The 14,652-nt window shown below is 46.1% G+C and overlaps 1 protein-coding gene across 1 annotated transcript in view; it reads right to left on the reverse strand.

Annotated features, from left to right (window-relative positions):
- Positions 1-13,213, reverse strand: part of LOC122556804 (dihydropyrimidinase-related protein 3-like) — a 180,221-nt gene extending 167,008 nt beyond the window's left edge. The window contains exon 1 of the mRNA XM_043704009.1: positions 12,326-13,213. Coding sequence (XP_043559944.1) covers positions 12,326-12,667 — 342 coding nt within the window. The 5' untranslated portion in view covers positions 12,668-13,213. The remainder of the gene's footprint in view (positions 1-12,325) is intronic.
- Between the last annotated feature and the right edge of the window lie 1,439 nt (positions 13,214-14,652).

Below are 14,652 nucleotides of genomic sequence, written 5' to 3' on the forward strand. Positions count from 1 at the left end.
CATAAGAACACAAGAACTAGGAGCAGGAGTAGGCCATCTGGCCCATCGAGCCTGCTCCCCCATTCAATAAGATCATGGCTGACCTCTTTGTGGCCTCAGCTGCACTTAACAGCCCTCTCACCGTAACCACTTAATTCCTTCATTGTTCAAAATGTTATCTATCTTAGCTTTAAAAACATTTAACTAGACAGCCTCAACCACTTCCTTGGGCTGGGTATTCCACAGCATTTTGGGGAGAATTAAGCAAAGCTGTCCCACAAACGGGTCATTTTAATTTTATTGGCAGTAAGATCGGAGATAGAAGTTCCTGAGTGAGTGAGCTGAAAGGGATTGAACCCAAAAATCTATGTGAGTAACTCAGCATTCAAAAAACTTATGCCAGAGGACAAGACCAGTTACCGTTGAGTTGAAAATGAACTTTGAAGGTTATGTTGGCTCTTGTCAAGTGAGAAACAGTTTGTAGAGATGAACCCTGCTGGTGTAAACCATATCTGGATAGAAGACAGCTGCCAATGAATGAATCTTGATGTTCCAATCCACTGAGTTGAAGAAGTGTGAGGCCCTACTAGATATAGGTGCGACATTCGTAATAACATAAGAACTAGGAGCAGGAGTAGGAGAAAGTGAGGACTGCAGATGTTGCAGATCAGAGTTGAAAGTGTGGTGCTGAAAAGGCGCAGCAGGTTAGGCAGCATCCGAGGAGCAGGAGAGTCAATGTTTCGGGCAAGAGCTCTTCATCAGGAATACACCATCTGGCCCTTCGAGCCTGCTCCCCCATTCAATAAGATCATGGCTGATGTTTCCATGGACTCAGCTCCACTTACCCACCCTCTCACCATAACCCTTAACTAGGTTACTGTTCAAAATTCTATCTTTGCCTTAAAAGCATTCAACGAGGTAGCCTCAACTGCTTCACTGGGCAGGGAATACACAGATCCACAACCCTCTGGGTAAAGAAGGTCCTCCTCAATTCAGTCCTATACCTGCTCCCCGTTACTTTGAGACTATGCCCCTAGTTCTCAGGAAGTTTGAAAGTGCATATGTTGCCACATCCATACAGTGAGTGATGTGAGTGTTTGTACTTTTGTAAGAGATATCTTTGTTATGTCGACTGCTTGAAATTAAATCATCTTACTGGGTGTATGTTAATCTTTATGGCAATAGTTTCAAAAAGTGAAATGTTGCTCATCATTACATTTTCATCACAGTTATTTCAGGATTCCTTTCTCTTCAGGCAAACGAAACATATTTTATTCAAACTGGTAAAAGACAGTTCTTTTAATGACTGGATTAACATTAACCTCACAAGCAGCGTGATAAAGAAACATTTTCTATTCTCAACAGAAGGTTACCTTCGTCTTGCCTTTGAGTCAGAAGGTTCTGCATTCAAGTCATACTCCAAGATTAGAACACTGAAATCAAACAGTCTGACAATACTGAAGGTGTCTGCACTGTCGCTGGGCTCAACTTTTCGATTAAATTTTTAACTGAGGTCCTCTACGTGCACCAATACCTATAAAAGATATTCGTGATGCTATGTTAAGAAAGAGCAGGGGAGTTATTCTGAGTGTCCTGAATATTTATCCCTCAAACTAGATCACAAAAACAAACCACAAACGTTGGTGTTTGTGGAAATTGCTGTGTCTCATTGGGTATTGCTGCTTCCCATTGGTAAAGTAAGGTAACCACAGTCCCAGATCATCACAGGGCTGCTTTCTCATTAGAGAGACGACAGGTGGTGAGTTTAACCTGAGGGTTGCCATGCTTCAAGCCAGGACTGAGGTTGAGAAGGTTAGATCTTCGTGTTAACCTCAACCAGTATGAGAATTGTACATGTGCTGTTGGTGGTTACTCTGCATCACCACCAGCTGTCCAGCCAACTGTGCAAACTAAAACCCTTGTTTCCCACACTGTAACAGTGACTACACTTCAGAGGTAGCCGTGAAGCACTTTGAGTCATGCAATGGTCACAAAAGGCACTTTATGAATACAAATCATTCATTTTTTCTTGCTTTCCTATCCTGTTGTGTGCAATCAGCAACTGCATTTGCCAGTAATAGAGATGGGATTACCATTCAGAAGTACTGAACATGCTGTGAAGCAATTTGGGACTTGCTGATTTGACACATGCTACTGTGGCTTGTCAGCAATGGGCTTTAACCAGGGCAGCACAATGGCTCAGTGGCTATCACTGCTGCCTCAGGGACCTAGGTTCAATCCCACCCTCAGTCCACTGTCTCTGTGGAGTTTGCATATTCTCCCTGTGTCTGCGTGGGGCTGCTCTGGTTTCCTTCCACTGTCCAACAATGTGCATGTCAGGTGAATTGGCCAAGCAAAACTGCCCACACTGTCCAGGGATGTATAGGTTAGGTGGGTTGGCCATGCTAAATTGCCCACAGTGCCCAAGGATGTGGAGGTTAGGTGGGTTGGCCATGCTAAATTGCCCACAGTGTCCAGAGATGTATAGGTTAGGTGAATTGGCCAAGCTAAATTGCCCACAGTGTCCAGGGATGTGGAGGTTAGGTGGATTGGCCATGCTAAATTGCCCACAATGTCCAAGGATGTGTAGGTTAGGTGGATTGGCCAAGCTAAATTGCCCACAGTGTCCAGGGATATGTAGGTTAGCTGGGTTGGCCATGCTAAATTGCCCACAGTGCCCAAGGATGTGGAGGTTAGGTGGGTTGGCCATGCTAAATTGCCCACAGTGTCCAGAGATGTGGAGGTTAGGTGGGTTGGCCATGCTAAATTGCCCACAGTGTCCAGGGATGTGTGGGTTAGGTGGATTGGCCATGCTATATTGCCCACAGTGCCCAGGGATGTGTAAGTTAGGTGGATTGGCCATGCTAAATTGCCCATAGTGTCCAAGGATGTGTAGGTTAGGTGGATTGGCCATGCTAAATTGCCCACAGTGTCCAGAGATGTGTAGGTTAGGTGGATTGGGCATGGGAAATGCAGGTTAGGCCTGGGTTGATTGCTGTTAGGAGGGTTGATATGGACTCGATGGACTGAATGGCCTGCTTCTTCAGTGTTGGGATTCTATAAACATAAATGTCATTGTGAAAATGAAATTTCTTTCTTTCTTCACAATATTTACCATTGCCATAGCCTAGACTTTCTCATAATTACATTAGTTTTGAAATTGGCTGGTGGGGGTTTCTAAAGCAGACTCTAATGGAAGTGTCCCAATTGCAGCAAATTTTAAGAGATGATCTGATGGTTTCAGGTACAGACTCAGACAGGCATATAGAGCACACCGATGATGGGAGTAGTTAAGTGATGTAAAGTCATACTTAAAGAGATAAGAGCAATTAAAAGGAAATGTCATAACATACCAGAAAAAACTGGAAAATTCCAAAGAACATTGAAAACATATCTGCACCCATCAGTAATGCTGTCAAACTTAAGGTAAAGGATAAAAGAGATGTGAAAAGAATGAGATAAAGAAAATCCAATCAATTCACAAATAAATGATGGCGCAGCTCAGCATGGGCACTTGAAAGGACAGTATATGAGATAGGGAAGGGGAGGACATGATAACAAGCTAAAAGATAGGAAAAATCGGTCCACAATTTAAAGGTGTTGAATTCAATATTAAGTCCAGAAGACTGTAAAGTGCCCAGTCTAGTAAAATGCTTTCTTTTAGCTAGTTATCAAGTCCTCCCCTCCCCAATCCCACTTATATTCTTTGCAGTCTGACATGAAACACACCATTGTTCTGCCATTCTCACATTCCAATCACTTAATGTAAACTGTCAATATCTTTTCTCCATCAGCACCCTACACCCACTACCCCCACCACTAGCCCCCCTAAACTATACCATAAATGCTGCCCCCTCCATGCTTCATTTCAGCTCTGAAGCATTAGCTTGCTCTCTTTCCATGGATGCTGCCTGACCTGCTATCAAGTGCTATCGTGCTATTGAGCAGCACCTGCTCAGCAATAACCTGCTCAGTGACGCCCAGTTTGGGTTCCACCTGCGTCACTCAGCTCCTGACCTCATCACAGCCTTGGTTCAAACATGGACAAAAGAGCTAAATTCCAGAGCGGAGGGGAGAGTGACAGCCCTTGACATCAAGGCTGCATTCGACCGAGTGTGGCATCAAGGAGCCCGAGCAAAACTAGAATCAAGGGGTATCATGAGGCAAGCTCTCCTGTGGTCAGTCATACCTGACACATAGGAAGATGGTTGTGGTTGTGCGAGGTCAGTCATTTCAGCTCCAGGACATCCCTGCAGGTGTTCCTCAGGGTGATGTCCTACGCCCAACCATCTTCAGCTGCTTCATCAATGGCCTTCCCTCCATCAAGAGGTCCGAAGTGGGGATGGTTGTTGATGATTGTACAATGTTCAGTACCATTTGCAAATCAGCATCTTCAGATACTGAAGCGGTCATATTCAAATGCAACTAGATCTGAGCAATATCCAGGCTTGGGTTGACAAATGGCAAGTAACATTCACGCCATACAAATGTCAGGCTATGACCATTACCAATAAGAGACAATCTAACAACTGCCCCTTGACATTAAATGCTGTTACTATCACTGAATTCCCCACTGTCAACGTCCTGGGGATTATCATTGACAACAGACACAGCTGGACTCACCACATAAACACAGTGGCTACAAGAGCAGGTCAAGGCTAGGAATACTGTGGCGAGTAACACACCTCCTAACTCCTCAAAGCCTGCCCATCATCTACAAGGCACAAGTCAGGAGTGTGATGGAATACTCCCCATTTGCCTGGATGGGTGCAGCTCTAACAACACTCAAGAAGCTTGACACCATCCAGGACAAAGCAACCCGCTTGACTTGGACATCATCCACAAACATCTACTCCCTCCACCACCAACTCTCAGTAGCAGCAGTGTGAACTATCTACAAGATGCACTGCAGAAATCCACCAAAGAGCCTCAGGCAGCACTTTCCAAGCCCAGGACCACTTCCAATTAGAAGGACAAGGGCAGCAGATACATGGGAACGCCACCACCTTCAAGATCCCCCCCAAGCCACTCACCATCCTGACTTGGAAATACATTGCCGTTCCTTCACTGTTGCTGGGTCAAAATCCTGGAAATCCCTTCCCAATGGCATTGTGGGTCAACTCACAGTAGATGAACTGCAGCGGTTCAAAAAGGCAGCTCACCCCCACCTTCTCAAGAGACAACTAGGGACAGGCAATAAATGTAGGGCCCAGCCAGTGACTCCCATATCGCACAAAATGCAGAAACAAAGAAAACGGAGCCAAAAGCTTAATCAAGAAAGTAGGATGTAATAAGAATGAATGCAAAGTAGAGAAGGAGAGTGTTAACATGAAAGAATTCCAGAACTTTGAGTCTTGGCAACTGAGGCACAAAGTAAAGTAGTTGAAACTGGGGAAGCTCAAATGAATTAGAATAAAGAATGTAGGAGCTGACAGAGTAAAACAAATCTTTGCTTTATCAGAACATTTCATTCATTTAAAAGAAACTATAAAGGTTTTTTTTATAGAGGAAAGGTTATGCTCTTTTTAGAAACTCCATGGTGGAACCCATCCAATGCGTTAAAAGGGACATTCCTCTTTAGTTGCATCAACAAGCACTGCATTGTGTCCTCTTTAAATGAGGTTATGCTCTTAACGAAAATGTGTCTCATTGTTTCTGCAATTCGCATCAAACAGTGGTTGCCATTGCTCAAATGAACTGAACCAGTGAGGGCAGAATGGGGCAAGGCAAGTCTCTTCCAGAATACTGGTCTCTATGCCTGCCTCCAGTCCTGCTCTGCCATCACCCTTGGCTATCCTTAGGTCCATCAATGAAAACCTTTCTGCATTTCTGTCTCCTTTCCTTTGGCTCAGTGGTCAGCACTGCTGGCCCACAGTACCAGGGATCTGGGTTCAATTCCAACCTCAGGTGACTGTCTGTGTGGAGTTTGCACATTCTCCCTGTGCCCGCGTGGGTTTCCTCCGGGTGCCCCAGTTTACTCCCACAGTCCAAAGATGCACAGGTTAGGTGGGGTGGCCATGCTAAATTGACCACTGCGTCCAGGGATGTGCAGGCGAGGTGGATGAGCCACAGGAAATGCAGGGTTACAGGGATAGAGGGGTGGGTCTGAATGGGATGCTCTTCAGAGGGTCGGTGTGGACTCGATGGCCTGCTTCCACACTGTAGAGGTTCTATGATTTGTGGCTGTTCACAGCTACCATGCTTTTGATGTAAACGTCCTTGTTCCCGTAAAGTCACTCAAAATATCACAGAAAAAATAGACAGCGCAGAACGCAGAGTCACTACTGAGCTGGTCTTCAATTAGTTTTGACTGTGTACATAGGCGACAGAGAAATCTTCCAAGTTTCCAACACTGACACAGAGCAGGCTAGATGGACTAGCTAGCTTTCTCCTCTCCAACACTTCTGCATTGTCATATATCTAATCTCACATGGAGCCCCACTTTGACTCTTCCCTTGATACATTTCTTGGCTCTGCAATCCAGCTGTCATTCATGGTGTGTGATCCCAATTCACTTGAAGAATAAGTTGATATCAATGACGCCTTGCCACACTGCCCACCAAACTAGAGACATGGCGCCCATTATAGTTGCTTCGCTCTCCACTGCCCACTCCCTCATTCCACCTCCACCCTCTCACTGAGCCCTCCAGCCATGAAGTTGGCCAACCCACTGAACTTGCTTGCTACCTCACTGTCTCCCTGCATTCCTTACAGTGTTTATCATTCAGTTCCCATCAAGTTCACCTTCTCCAGGTTGAGAATATAGAAGCCATGGTTAGTAGGTTTGCAGACAACACCAAAATTGATAGCATAGTAGACAGTGAAGAGGTTTTTTCTAAGGTTACGAGAAGATAGTGATCAAATGGGCTGAAAAATGGCAGATAGAGTTCAAACAGATGTGAGGTATTGCATTTTGGTACAACAAACAGGGGCAGGACTTATACAGTTAATGGTATGGCCTTGGGTAGTGTTGTGGAACAGAGGGACTTTGGGGTTCAAGCTGCATAATTCTTTGAAGTTTGCATCACATAAAGACAGGTTTGTTTAGAAGGCGTTTAGCACCTTTGCCTTCATTGCTCAGTCTTTTGAGTATAGGAGTTGGGAAGTCACGTTGAGGTTGTACAGGGCATTGGTGAGGCCTATTCTGGAATACCGTGTCCTGCTCTGGTCATCCGGTTATAGGTTATTATTAAGGTAGAGAGAGTTCAGAAGAGATTTACCAGGATATTGCTGGGTAAGGAAGGCTTGAATTATCAAGAAATCAGCTGCGACATTTTTCACTGGAGTGTCGGAGGTTGAGAGGGGATCTTATAGAGGATTATAAAACCAGGAGGGGTATAGATAGGGTTAATGGTTGGTATTGTTTCCCTAGAATAGGGGATTTCAAGCCTAGAGGGCATATTTTTAAGGTGAGAAGAGAGTGATTTAAAAAAGACACGAAGGGCAAATTCTTTGTACAAAGGGTGGTTCGCATGTGGAATGAACTTCCTGAAGAAGTGGTCGGTGCAGGCACAATATCAACACTTAAACGACACATAAGTACATGAATCAGAAAGGTTTGGAGGGATATGGGCCAGGAGCAGGCAGGTGGAACTAGTTTAGTTTGGGATTATGTTCGGCATGGACTGGTTGGACTGAAGGGACTGTTTCCGTGCTCTATGACTCTATGAGCTCTTAGGACATGACCATCTTTCCTTAGCCCAAAAGCCTTAAACATTATCAATGGCTCTCTTTCCTTAAGCAGTATTCTTTTCACCCTCAATGATAAAGCACTTGTTAAAATTCTCTCCTGAATAATCCAGTCCTTTTGTGTATTGATCATCTTTAACGTATTTTGTCTTTGTAAAGTCCCTAACAATGTGCTATTTGCATATTGGCCACCACATTTCCTCGATTATAATGGTAGGTGGGCTTCAAACGTACTCCATTCTACCTGAAGTAAGTTAAAAATCACACAACACCAGGTCATATTCCAACAGGTGAAATTGGAAGCACTAGCTTTCGGAGCACTGCTCCTTTAGCAGGTGGTTGACAACCACCCGAAGAAGGAGCAGCACTCCGAAAGCTAGTGCTTCCAATTTCACCTGTTGGAATATGACCTGGTGTTGTGTGATTTTTAACTTTGTACACCCCAGTCCAACACCGGCATCTCCAAATCATGACCACCTGAAGTACTTTGAGATACCCTGAGAGACCAGAATTGAATGCAATATTCCAAACGGGGTCTTAACCAATGTCCTGTACAGCCGCAACATGACCTCCCAACTCCTGTACTCAGTGCACTGACCAATAATGGCAAGCTTTTTCCACTACCCTGTTTACCTGCGACTCCACTTTCAAGTTCCCACTTATTCATTGACTCCAACCTCTAGCTCTGCACTACCACCCTTGAATTTCTAAAAACCACCGATGCTGCTCATTTGCTGGATACCTGTTCCTGACAGAGTTAAATCTGCTCCAAGTTATTATTATGACCAGCAGAGTCAGTTGCTGATAAAGCGATTTAAAAAAAAACAAAGAATTACAGATGTTGGAAATCAGAAACAAAAGCCAAGAAAATTGCTGTAGAACTCCAGCCTCCTTTCCGACCCCCCTTTCGAGGTCTTTTTTGAAGTTGGAGAAAGTGAGGACTGCAGATGCTGGAGATCAGAGTCGAACAGTGTGGTGCTGGAAAAGCGCAGCAGGTCAGGCAGCATCCGAGGAGCAGGAGAGTCGATGTTTCGGGCAAGAGCCCTTCATCAGGAATGGGGTTCTTCCTGATGAAGGGCTCTTGCCTGAAATGTCGACTCTCCTGCTCCTCAGATGCTACCTGACCAGCTGTGCTTTTCCAGCACAACTCTCTTTGGCTTTTTGAATCTGGCCCAGCCAGCAATGCCCACGTCCCATGAATGAAAATGAAAAAATATTGAATCGGATGGTGCACAGACGTGATATTTTGGTGAACCTTCAGCTGGATTTCAAACACTGTATCTTACACATGACAAAACTCCCTGTTTCTATCCTAATTGCGTCCTGCCACAGAAACTCTCATTCATCCAGTTATTTAATAGCTGCTGTATTGCCTCTATTTTTCATCAATTCTTACAGTCATAGAGATGTACAGCACGGAAACAGACCAACTCGTTCATGCCAACCAGGTATCCTAAATTAATCTAGTCTCACCTGCCAGCACTTGGACCATATCCCTCCAAACCCTTCCTATTCATATACCCATTCAGATGCCTTTTAAATGTTGTCATTGCACCAGCCTCCACCACTTCCTCTGGCAGCTCATTCCATACATGCACCACCCTCTGCGTGAAAATATTACCCCTTAGGTCCCTTTTAAATCTTTCCCTTCTCACCTTAAACCTATGCCCTCTAGTTTTGGACTCCCCTGGGAAAAAGACCTTGTCTATTCACCCTATCCATGCCCCTCATGATTTTATAAACCTCTATAAGGTCACCCCTCAGCCTCCAACATGCCAGGGAAAACAGCCCCAGTCTATTCGGCCTCTCCCTATAGCTCAAACCCTCCAACCCCAGCAACATCCTTGTAAATCTTTTCTGAACCCTTTCAGGTTTCACAGCATCTTTCCTGTAATCACTGACTTCCTGAATTTCAGCCTACACAAACTCCACCCCTGGCTGGAAATCACACACTCCCTCGCCCCTTTGTCCTTTCCATTGTGCAAAACATGGAATTCAAAAATCCTAGTTTACCAATCACCTCCTGACTTTTGTCCTAACTCCATAACCTACTCCAGTCTCACATGCCTACGCACCACATTTAGTCCTCCAGGAATTCCAACCTCTATTACCATTCCGTAGTAGCGCCTTTAGTTAACACAATGCCATACTCTGGAGTTCTTTCCTAGAATGCAACTGCTCTGCTATCCCTCTGCATCCATCTGGAGAACATCACAAAATTAGGAACAGGAATAATTCATTTATGACTCTCATGGCCCGTGGTGGAGCAATTAACATGAAAGACTATAAAGTTGAAAACGTTTTCTTAATCTCTTAATGTTTCAGCCTTGATAGTCTATATTTTGGTTAAATTTTAAGATGGTGTGGGTGAGTGCAATACTACACAACACTTTTCACTGTATTTTTGTAACAAAATACATGAGACAATCAATAAATAAATCAAGAAATCAAACTTGCTCTGTCATTCAGTTAGATTATGGCTGATCTTGAAAGGTTGTCTCCAAACCTGACACTCTGAACCATACCTGAGGCATTCATTTTCATCTTGGTATACCAGGGATTTGCCATGCTCAAACCCCCGCTATATAAATGAACAACTTTGTTGCGGCACATGAACAAACAGCTGGATAGTAAAAATGAGCTTCAGTGAGAAGCGGTGACCAATTTATTCCTCAGGATTTCAGAGACAGGCCTGTCAAAACCACCATTGACTGGATAAAAATCAAGATACACCCCTGAGACACGAAACAATGTGAATCCACCATTTCTTGACCCTGTAACCAAAAAAAACTACCCCAAAGAACTGCAGATGCTGGACATCAGAAACAAAAATTGTTGGAGAAGCTCAGCAGGTCTGGCAGTATGTCTAGAGAGAAAGCAGAGTCAGAAGTTACCAGTCCAGTGACCCTTCTTCAGCACATTGTGTTTCTTAAGCCTGGTTTGTGTCCTTATGGCACAGTGTCAGTGGCTCTACTTCTGGGCCAGGAGGCTTGAATGCAAGTCACAGCTGTATTCAGAGATGTCTGAGTAGGCTAAACGTGACTGGCATCCTGCAAAACCACCAGCTGCTGGTCAGCAGACACCAGACTGCTCCACCTCAGAGTCTGACCTATTGATACAATGGTGCAAACCCAAAACCTCCCAGTGGCCCGAAACAGGGAGACGGTCGCCCTCCAGAGTGGCAGAATTTGGAAGCATTTTCAACCTGTTTGTCAGTACAGCAAACGTTTAAAACAAAATACTTGGTGCGCCCGGCAATCCTGATATTAAACAGGCAGCCAATGTCAAGGCAAATTCTTGCTGGGTGTTGTTCTTTGTGGAGGAGGGTGTGGGAAGGGTTGGTCCACAGAAGGTTGTGTTCCAGGGCTGCACTGCAAGTCAGGCTGCGGCAGCAACCCTCCCATTGCTCTAGGAGGGTTAACTGAGAGGCAAAGGACCGCATGCAACTACCGCAGTGCAATTCTCGTCTGTAGCCACTGCGTGGCTCTACCTCCATTCCCTATTTCCCACCGTCTCACCTGTCAGCCCCCAACAACCTCTCCCCGTTAAAAAAAAACATAAAGCAGCCCAAGCTGGGCACTGATGCTGGGGCGAGGGAGCAGCCCGAACTCAGACTGAGCACAGTGCTCAGAGGCATTAAAGGTGGAGGGGTGTGTGTGTGTAGAGGAGAGAGGAGGTAACCTCTGTCACACTACACCTCCTAATAAACAGCATCTTCTGTTTACGTTCCGTAGAAATCTCCAAACAGACCTTCCAAGACTGCAGAATGGGTCATGACAACCTGCTATACCGCAGCCTCTCAGTAACACAGGGGCTGGCCAATGTGGCAAGGCCAACTCCAGGCCGAACTGATTAAGGCAGAATTAAATCAAATTGAGTGTGTGAGAGAGTGTATGAGAGTGTTTGTGTGTGTGTGAGAGAGAGAGAGAGAGAGAGACTGTGTCAATGTGAGTATGTGTGAGAGTGTGTCTGAGAGTGTGTGCGAGTGTGTGTGTGAGAGAGAGAGACTGTGTGAATGTGTGTGTGTAAGAGTGTGTGTGAGAGAGAGAGACTGTGTGTGAATGTGTGAGAGTGTGTAAGAGAGTGTGTGTGTGAGAGAGAGAGGGTGAGGCGTTGTTACTTCGCTTTTAACCGACCCCTTTCGGTGCACCTCTTCTCTGGAGACTTGCCTCTCAGAGCAGTGCCTGACGTTCGAGTGAATTTAGTCCTGTGTCTAGCCACTGAACTTAGATGCTCCCCCTTAACTGGACACCTCTCGCCTGTTGTGACCCGCAACAGTCCGGTTAAAAGGAACACCGACTGGGCGAGACTGAATATTAATCCAGCTGACAAGGCTATTGTTTACAAATATTCCCCCATCTGGCTAGTAATTCAAAACACACACAGACAAAAAAAAATCCACGCCAACACGAACGAACTTCAACAATAGCAGAAAGATATTTTGCACCACAATATTTTTGTACAGTTGCAATAACAGTTTCGCTGAGCCGAAACTGCAGCGTTTTTTGTTCTTGTTGTTGAAAAAAACACCACCACAACCTGACACATGAAATGTCATTGCCTAGAAATGGGAAGTTGGGACGAGTTTGGGTTCCTAACTCCCGGTGAAATGTGTGGGGCGGCTGCTGAATGGAGTTGGGGATTTTTTTTCTGTTACCTGCGGGTCACTCTGGTTCTGAAGCCTCTCTTTGTCGTTCGACGTGATGATTTGGACCCCGGGTCCCCTCTCGGTCGCCTGCGGGCTCTCCCTGATCGCGTCGCCTGCAGTCTCGGCGTTGTCCCGGGACCCCTGACTTTTGCTAGCGCCGCTGGCGCTCCGCGAACTCCGGCGGCCAACACTCAAGGCGTCGAAATCTAAGGTCTTGCTCTCGTACGCTCCTTCCACCGAGCAGAACATCCCCCCGTATTTCTGCCGGGGGATCTGAGCTGATGTACCCGGCCGGGCCAGATAGACCGGCAAGTCATCCTCCTTATCCCAGATCCTCCTACCCTCAGCCATTGGAATCTGTCTGGTCTCCCAAGCAAAGGTGGAAGGGGCTGCAAACGCTGTCTTGTTTTTTTTGCTTGCTGGGGTGGGTGAGGGAAGAGAGGATGAGGGTAGGTTTTAGAAGGAGAGGTAGATCAGAAAGACTTAATGGGGAGGGGGGGTGAAATTCGTGAGGAGTCAGAAAAAGCTGAGCCTGCGACTGGTAGACTGCTTCTAAAATCCCCTGACACGGAAGTGATAAGGAGGCGTGAGCCACTGACTGAGTGGATTTTAAAGTGCACTGAGCTCTACCGTGCTGTATTCTCTCTCTCTCTCTCTCTCTGTCGTTTGTAGCAATTCACAGGCGCCACTCCATCAGTTCGAGTGAGGGCAGTCTCCAGGGGTGGTTGGGTGACATTGGAGGATAGGGTGTGGGGGTGAGTGGAGAGAGAGGTACAGAGAACCTGAAATCACAGCCAGCTCACTGCAAACACACTCTCAAAAACGTTGCGTTTTATTTATCCCCTTTATACAGACGCGCTCAAAGCACGCAAGATTTACTCACTTTAGCACAACCTAGTCCTTAAAGGGGTCGGGAGAAGCGGAACAGTTTGTCTGTGTCCTCCCACCCCGTCCCCTGGGAGCGCCTTGACATTCCATTTGAGTTTTTGAGTGAACTTGCTGACTCAGACAAGACAATGCAGGTCTCTCTCTTTCTCTGTCTCTCTCTCTGCCATTCTCGCAATCTCTCTCTCTCTCACTAACATCCCAACAGCCTCTATCTCTGTGTGTCGTTCTAACAGTCTCTATCTCTCCCTCTCTCTGTCCTCCAGCCTCGCTCTCTGTCGTTCTCACAGTCTCTCTCTCTCTGTCATTCTTTATCTCTCCCTCTCTCTGTCGATCTCGCAGTATCTCTCTCTCTCTCTCTCTCTGCCATTCTAACAATCTCTATCACTCTTAGTTGTAATCCTGGTTAATCGTTCTCTCTGCCATTCTAGCAATCTCTATCACTCTTAGTTGTAATCCTGGTTAATCGTGATGTGTGTGCCTGAATGGAATGTAACCAAGCTGGTGAACGGAAAGTACGCACACAGTGGCTCGGGTAATGGGGTAACGCTGATGATGGTGGAGAGAATGGCTATGACAAGGAGTTGTCGCAAGAGCTGGTGGGTTGGTGATGGGGGTGGGGGGGGGGGGGTGATGGAATGGGGAGTAATTGAGGGCTGTTTGCTTTAGCAGAGGCCGAATGTCCCCTTGCACCTTGTACTTAACACGATTCTGGACCTGTACCTGGAGAGTTGAAGACTAGGATGTGAAGACTTGCAGCAAGAACACTGCAGGGTTCCCAGGGTAACTTGCTCGTGAACAATGTTTCAAATCAGAGTGCGCCTCGGAATCTCAAAGATGAAAAGTTCCAACCTAAGCTAACTACCTCAGTTGGCAAGCTTTTCAGTTGAAACCGCAATGAGATCCTCAGCAGAGAGATTATCTTCGACCTAAACGTCGACCTTAGCTTAAAATGCTTATTTTTTAAAAAAAACATTAACCAAATGGAGCATTACAAACACTAGAAGGCAACTCTTTCTTTTATCTATAGGTTTTCCGGAAACTCGGAAATCTATGTCTGTCACTTAAGTCCCACCCCGTTGGTTTACCCCAGTGGTAGAGCTAGTGGAATGGGTGGCACGGTAAGATCCCACCCTCGTTCTGCTCAGGGCACTGACAGGGCACCAGGGACAGACCCCACCGCGGTCCCCTCCTTGCTCCGGGGGTTGGTTGAGTGTGAGATGTACCGCTCCCGAAAGGGAACTGTCCTTTCAGCACCCTCCCTACCGCCGCGCTCCGCTCGCCGAGCACAAAGTGGGGGAATCCCAAAACCCTCCATTGCCCATGACCTGGCGGTGCTGGTGTTGGACTGGCCTGGACAAAGTTACAAATCACGCCGCACCAGGTTAGAGTCCAACAGGTTTATTAGGAAGCACTGGCTTCCGGAGCGCTGCTCCCAACCACCTGCTGAA

This window comes from Chiloscyllium plagiosum, chromosome 14 (genome assembly GCF_004010195.1).
Source record: "Chiloscyllium plagiosum isolate BGI_BamShark_2017 chromosome 14, ASM401019v2, whole genome shotgun sequence".
NCBI classification, from domain to species: domain Eukaryota; kingdom Metazoa; phylum Chordata; class Chondrichthyes; order Orectolobiformes; family Hemiscylliidae; genus Chiloscyllium; species Chiloscyllium plagiosum.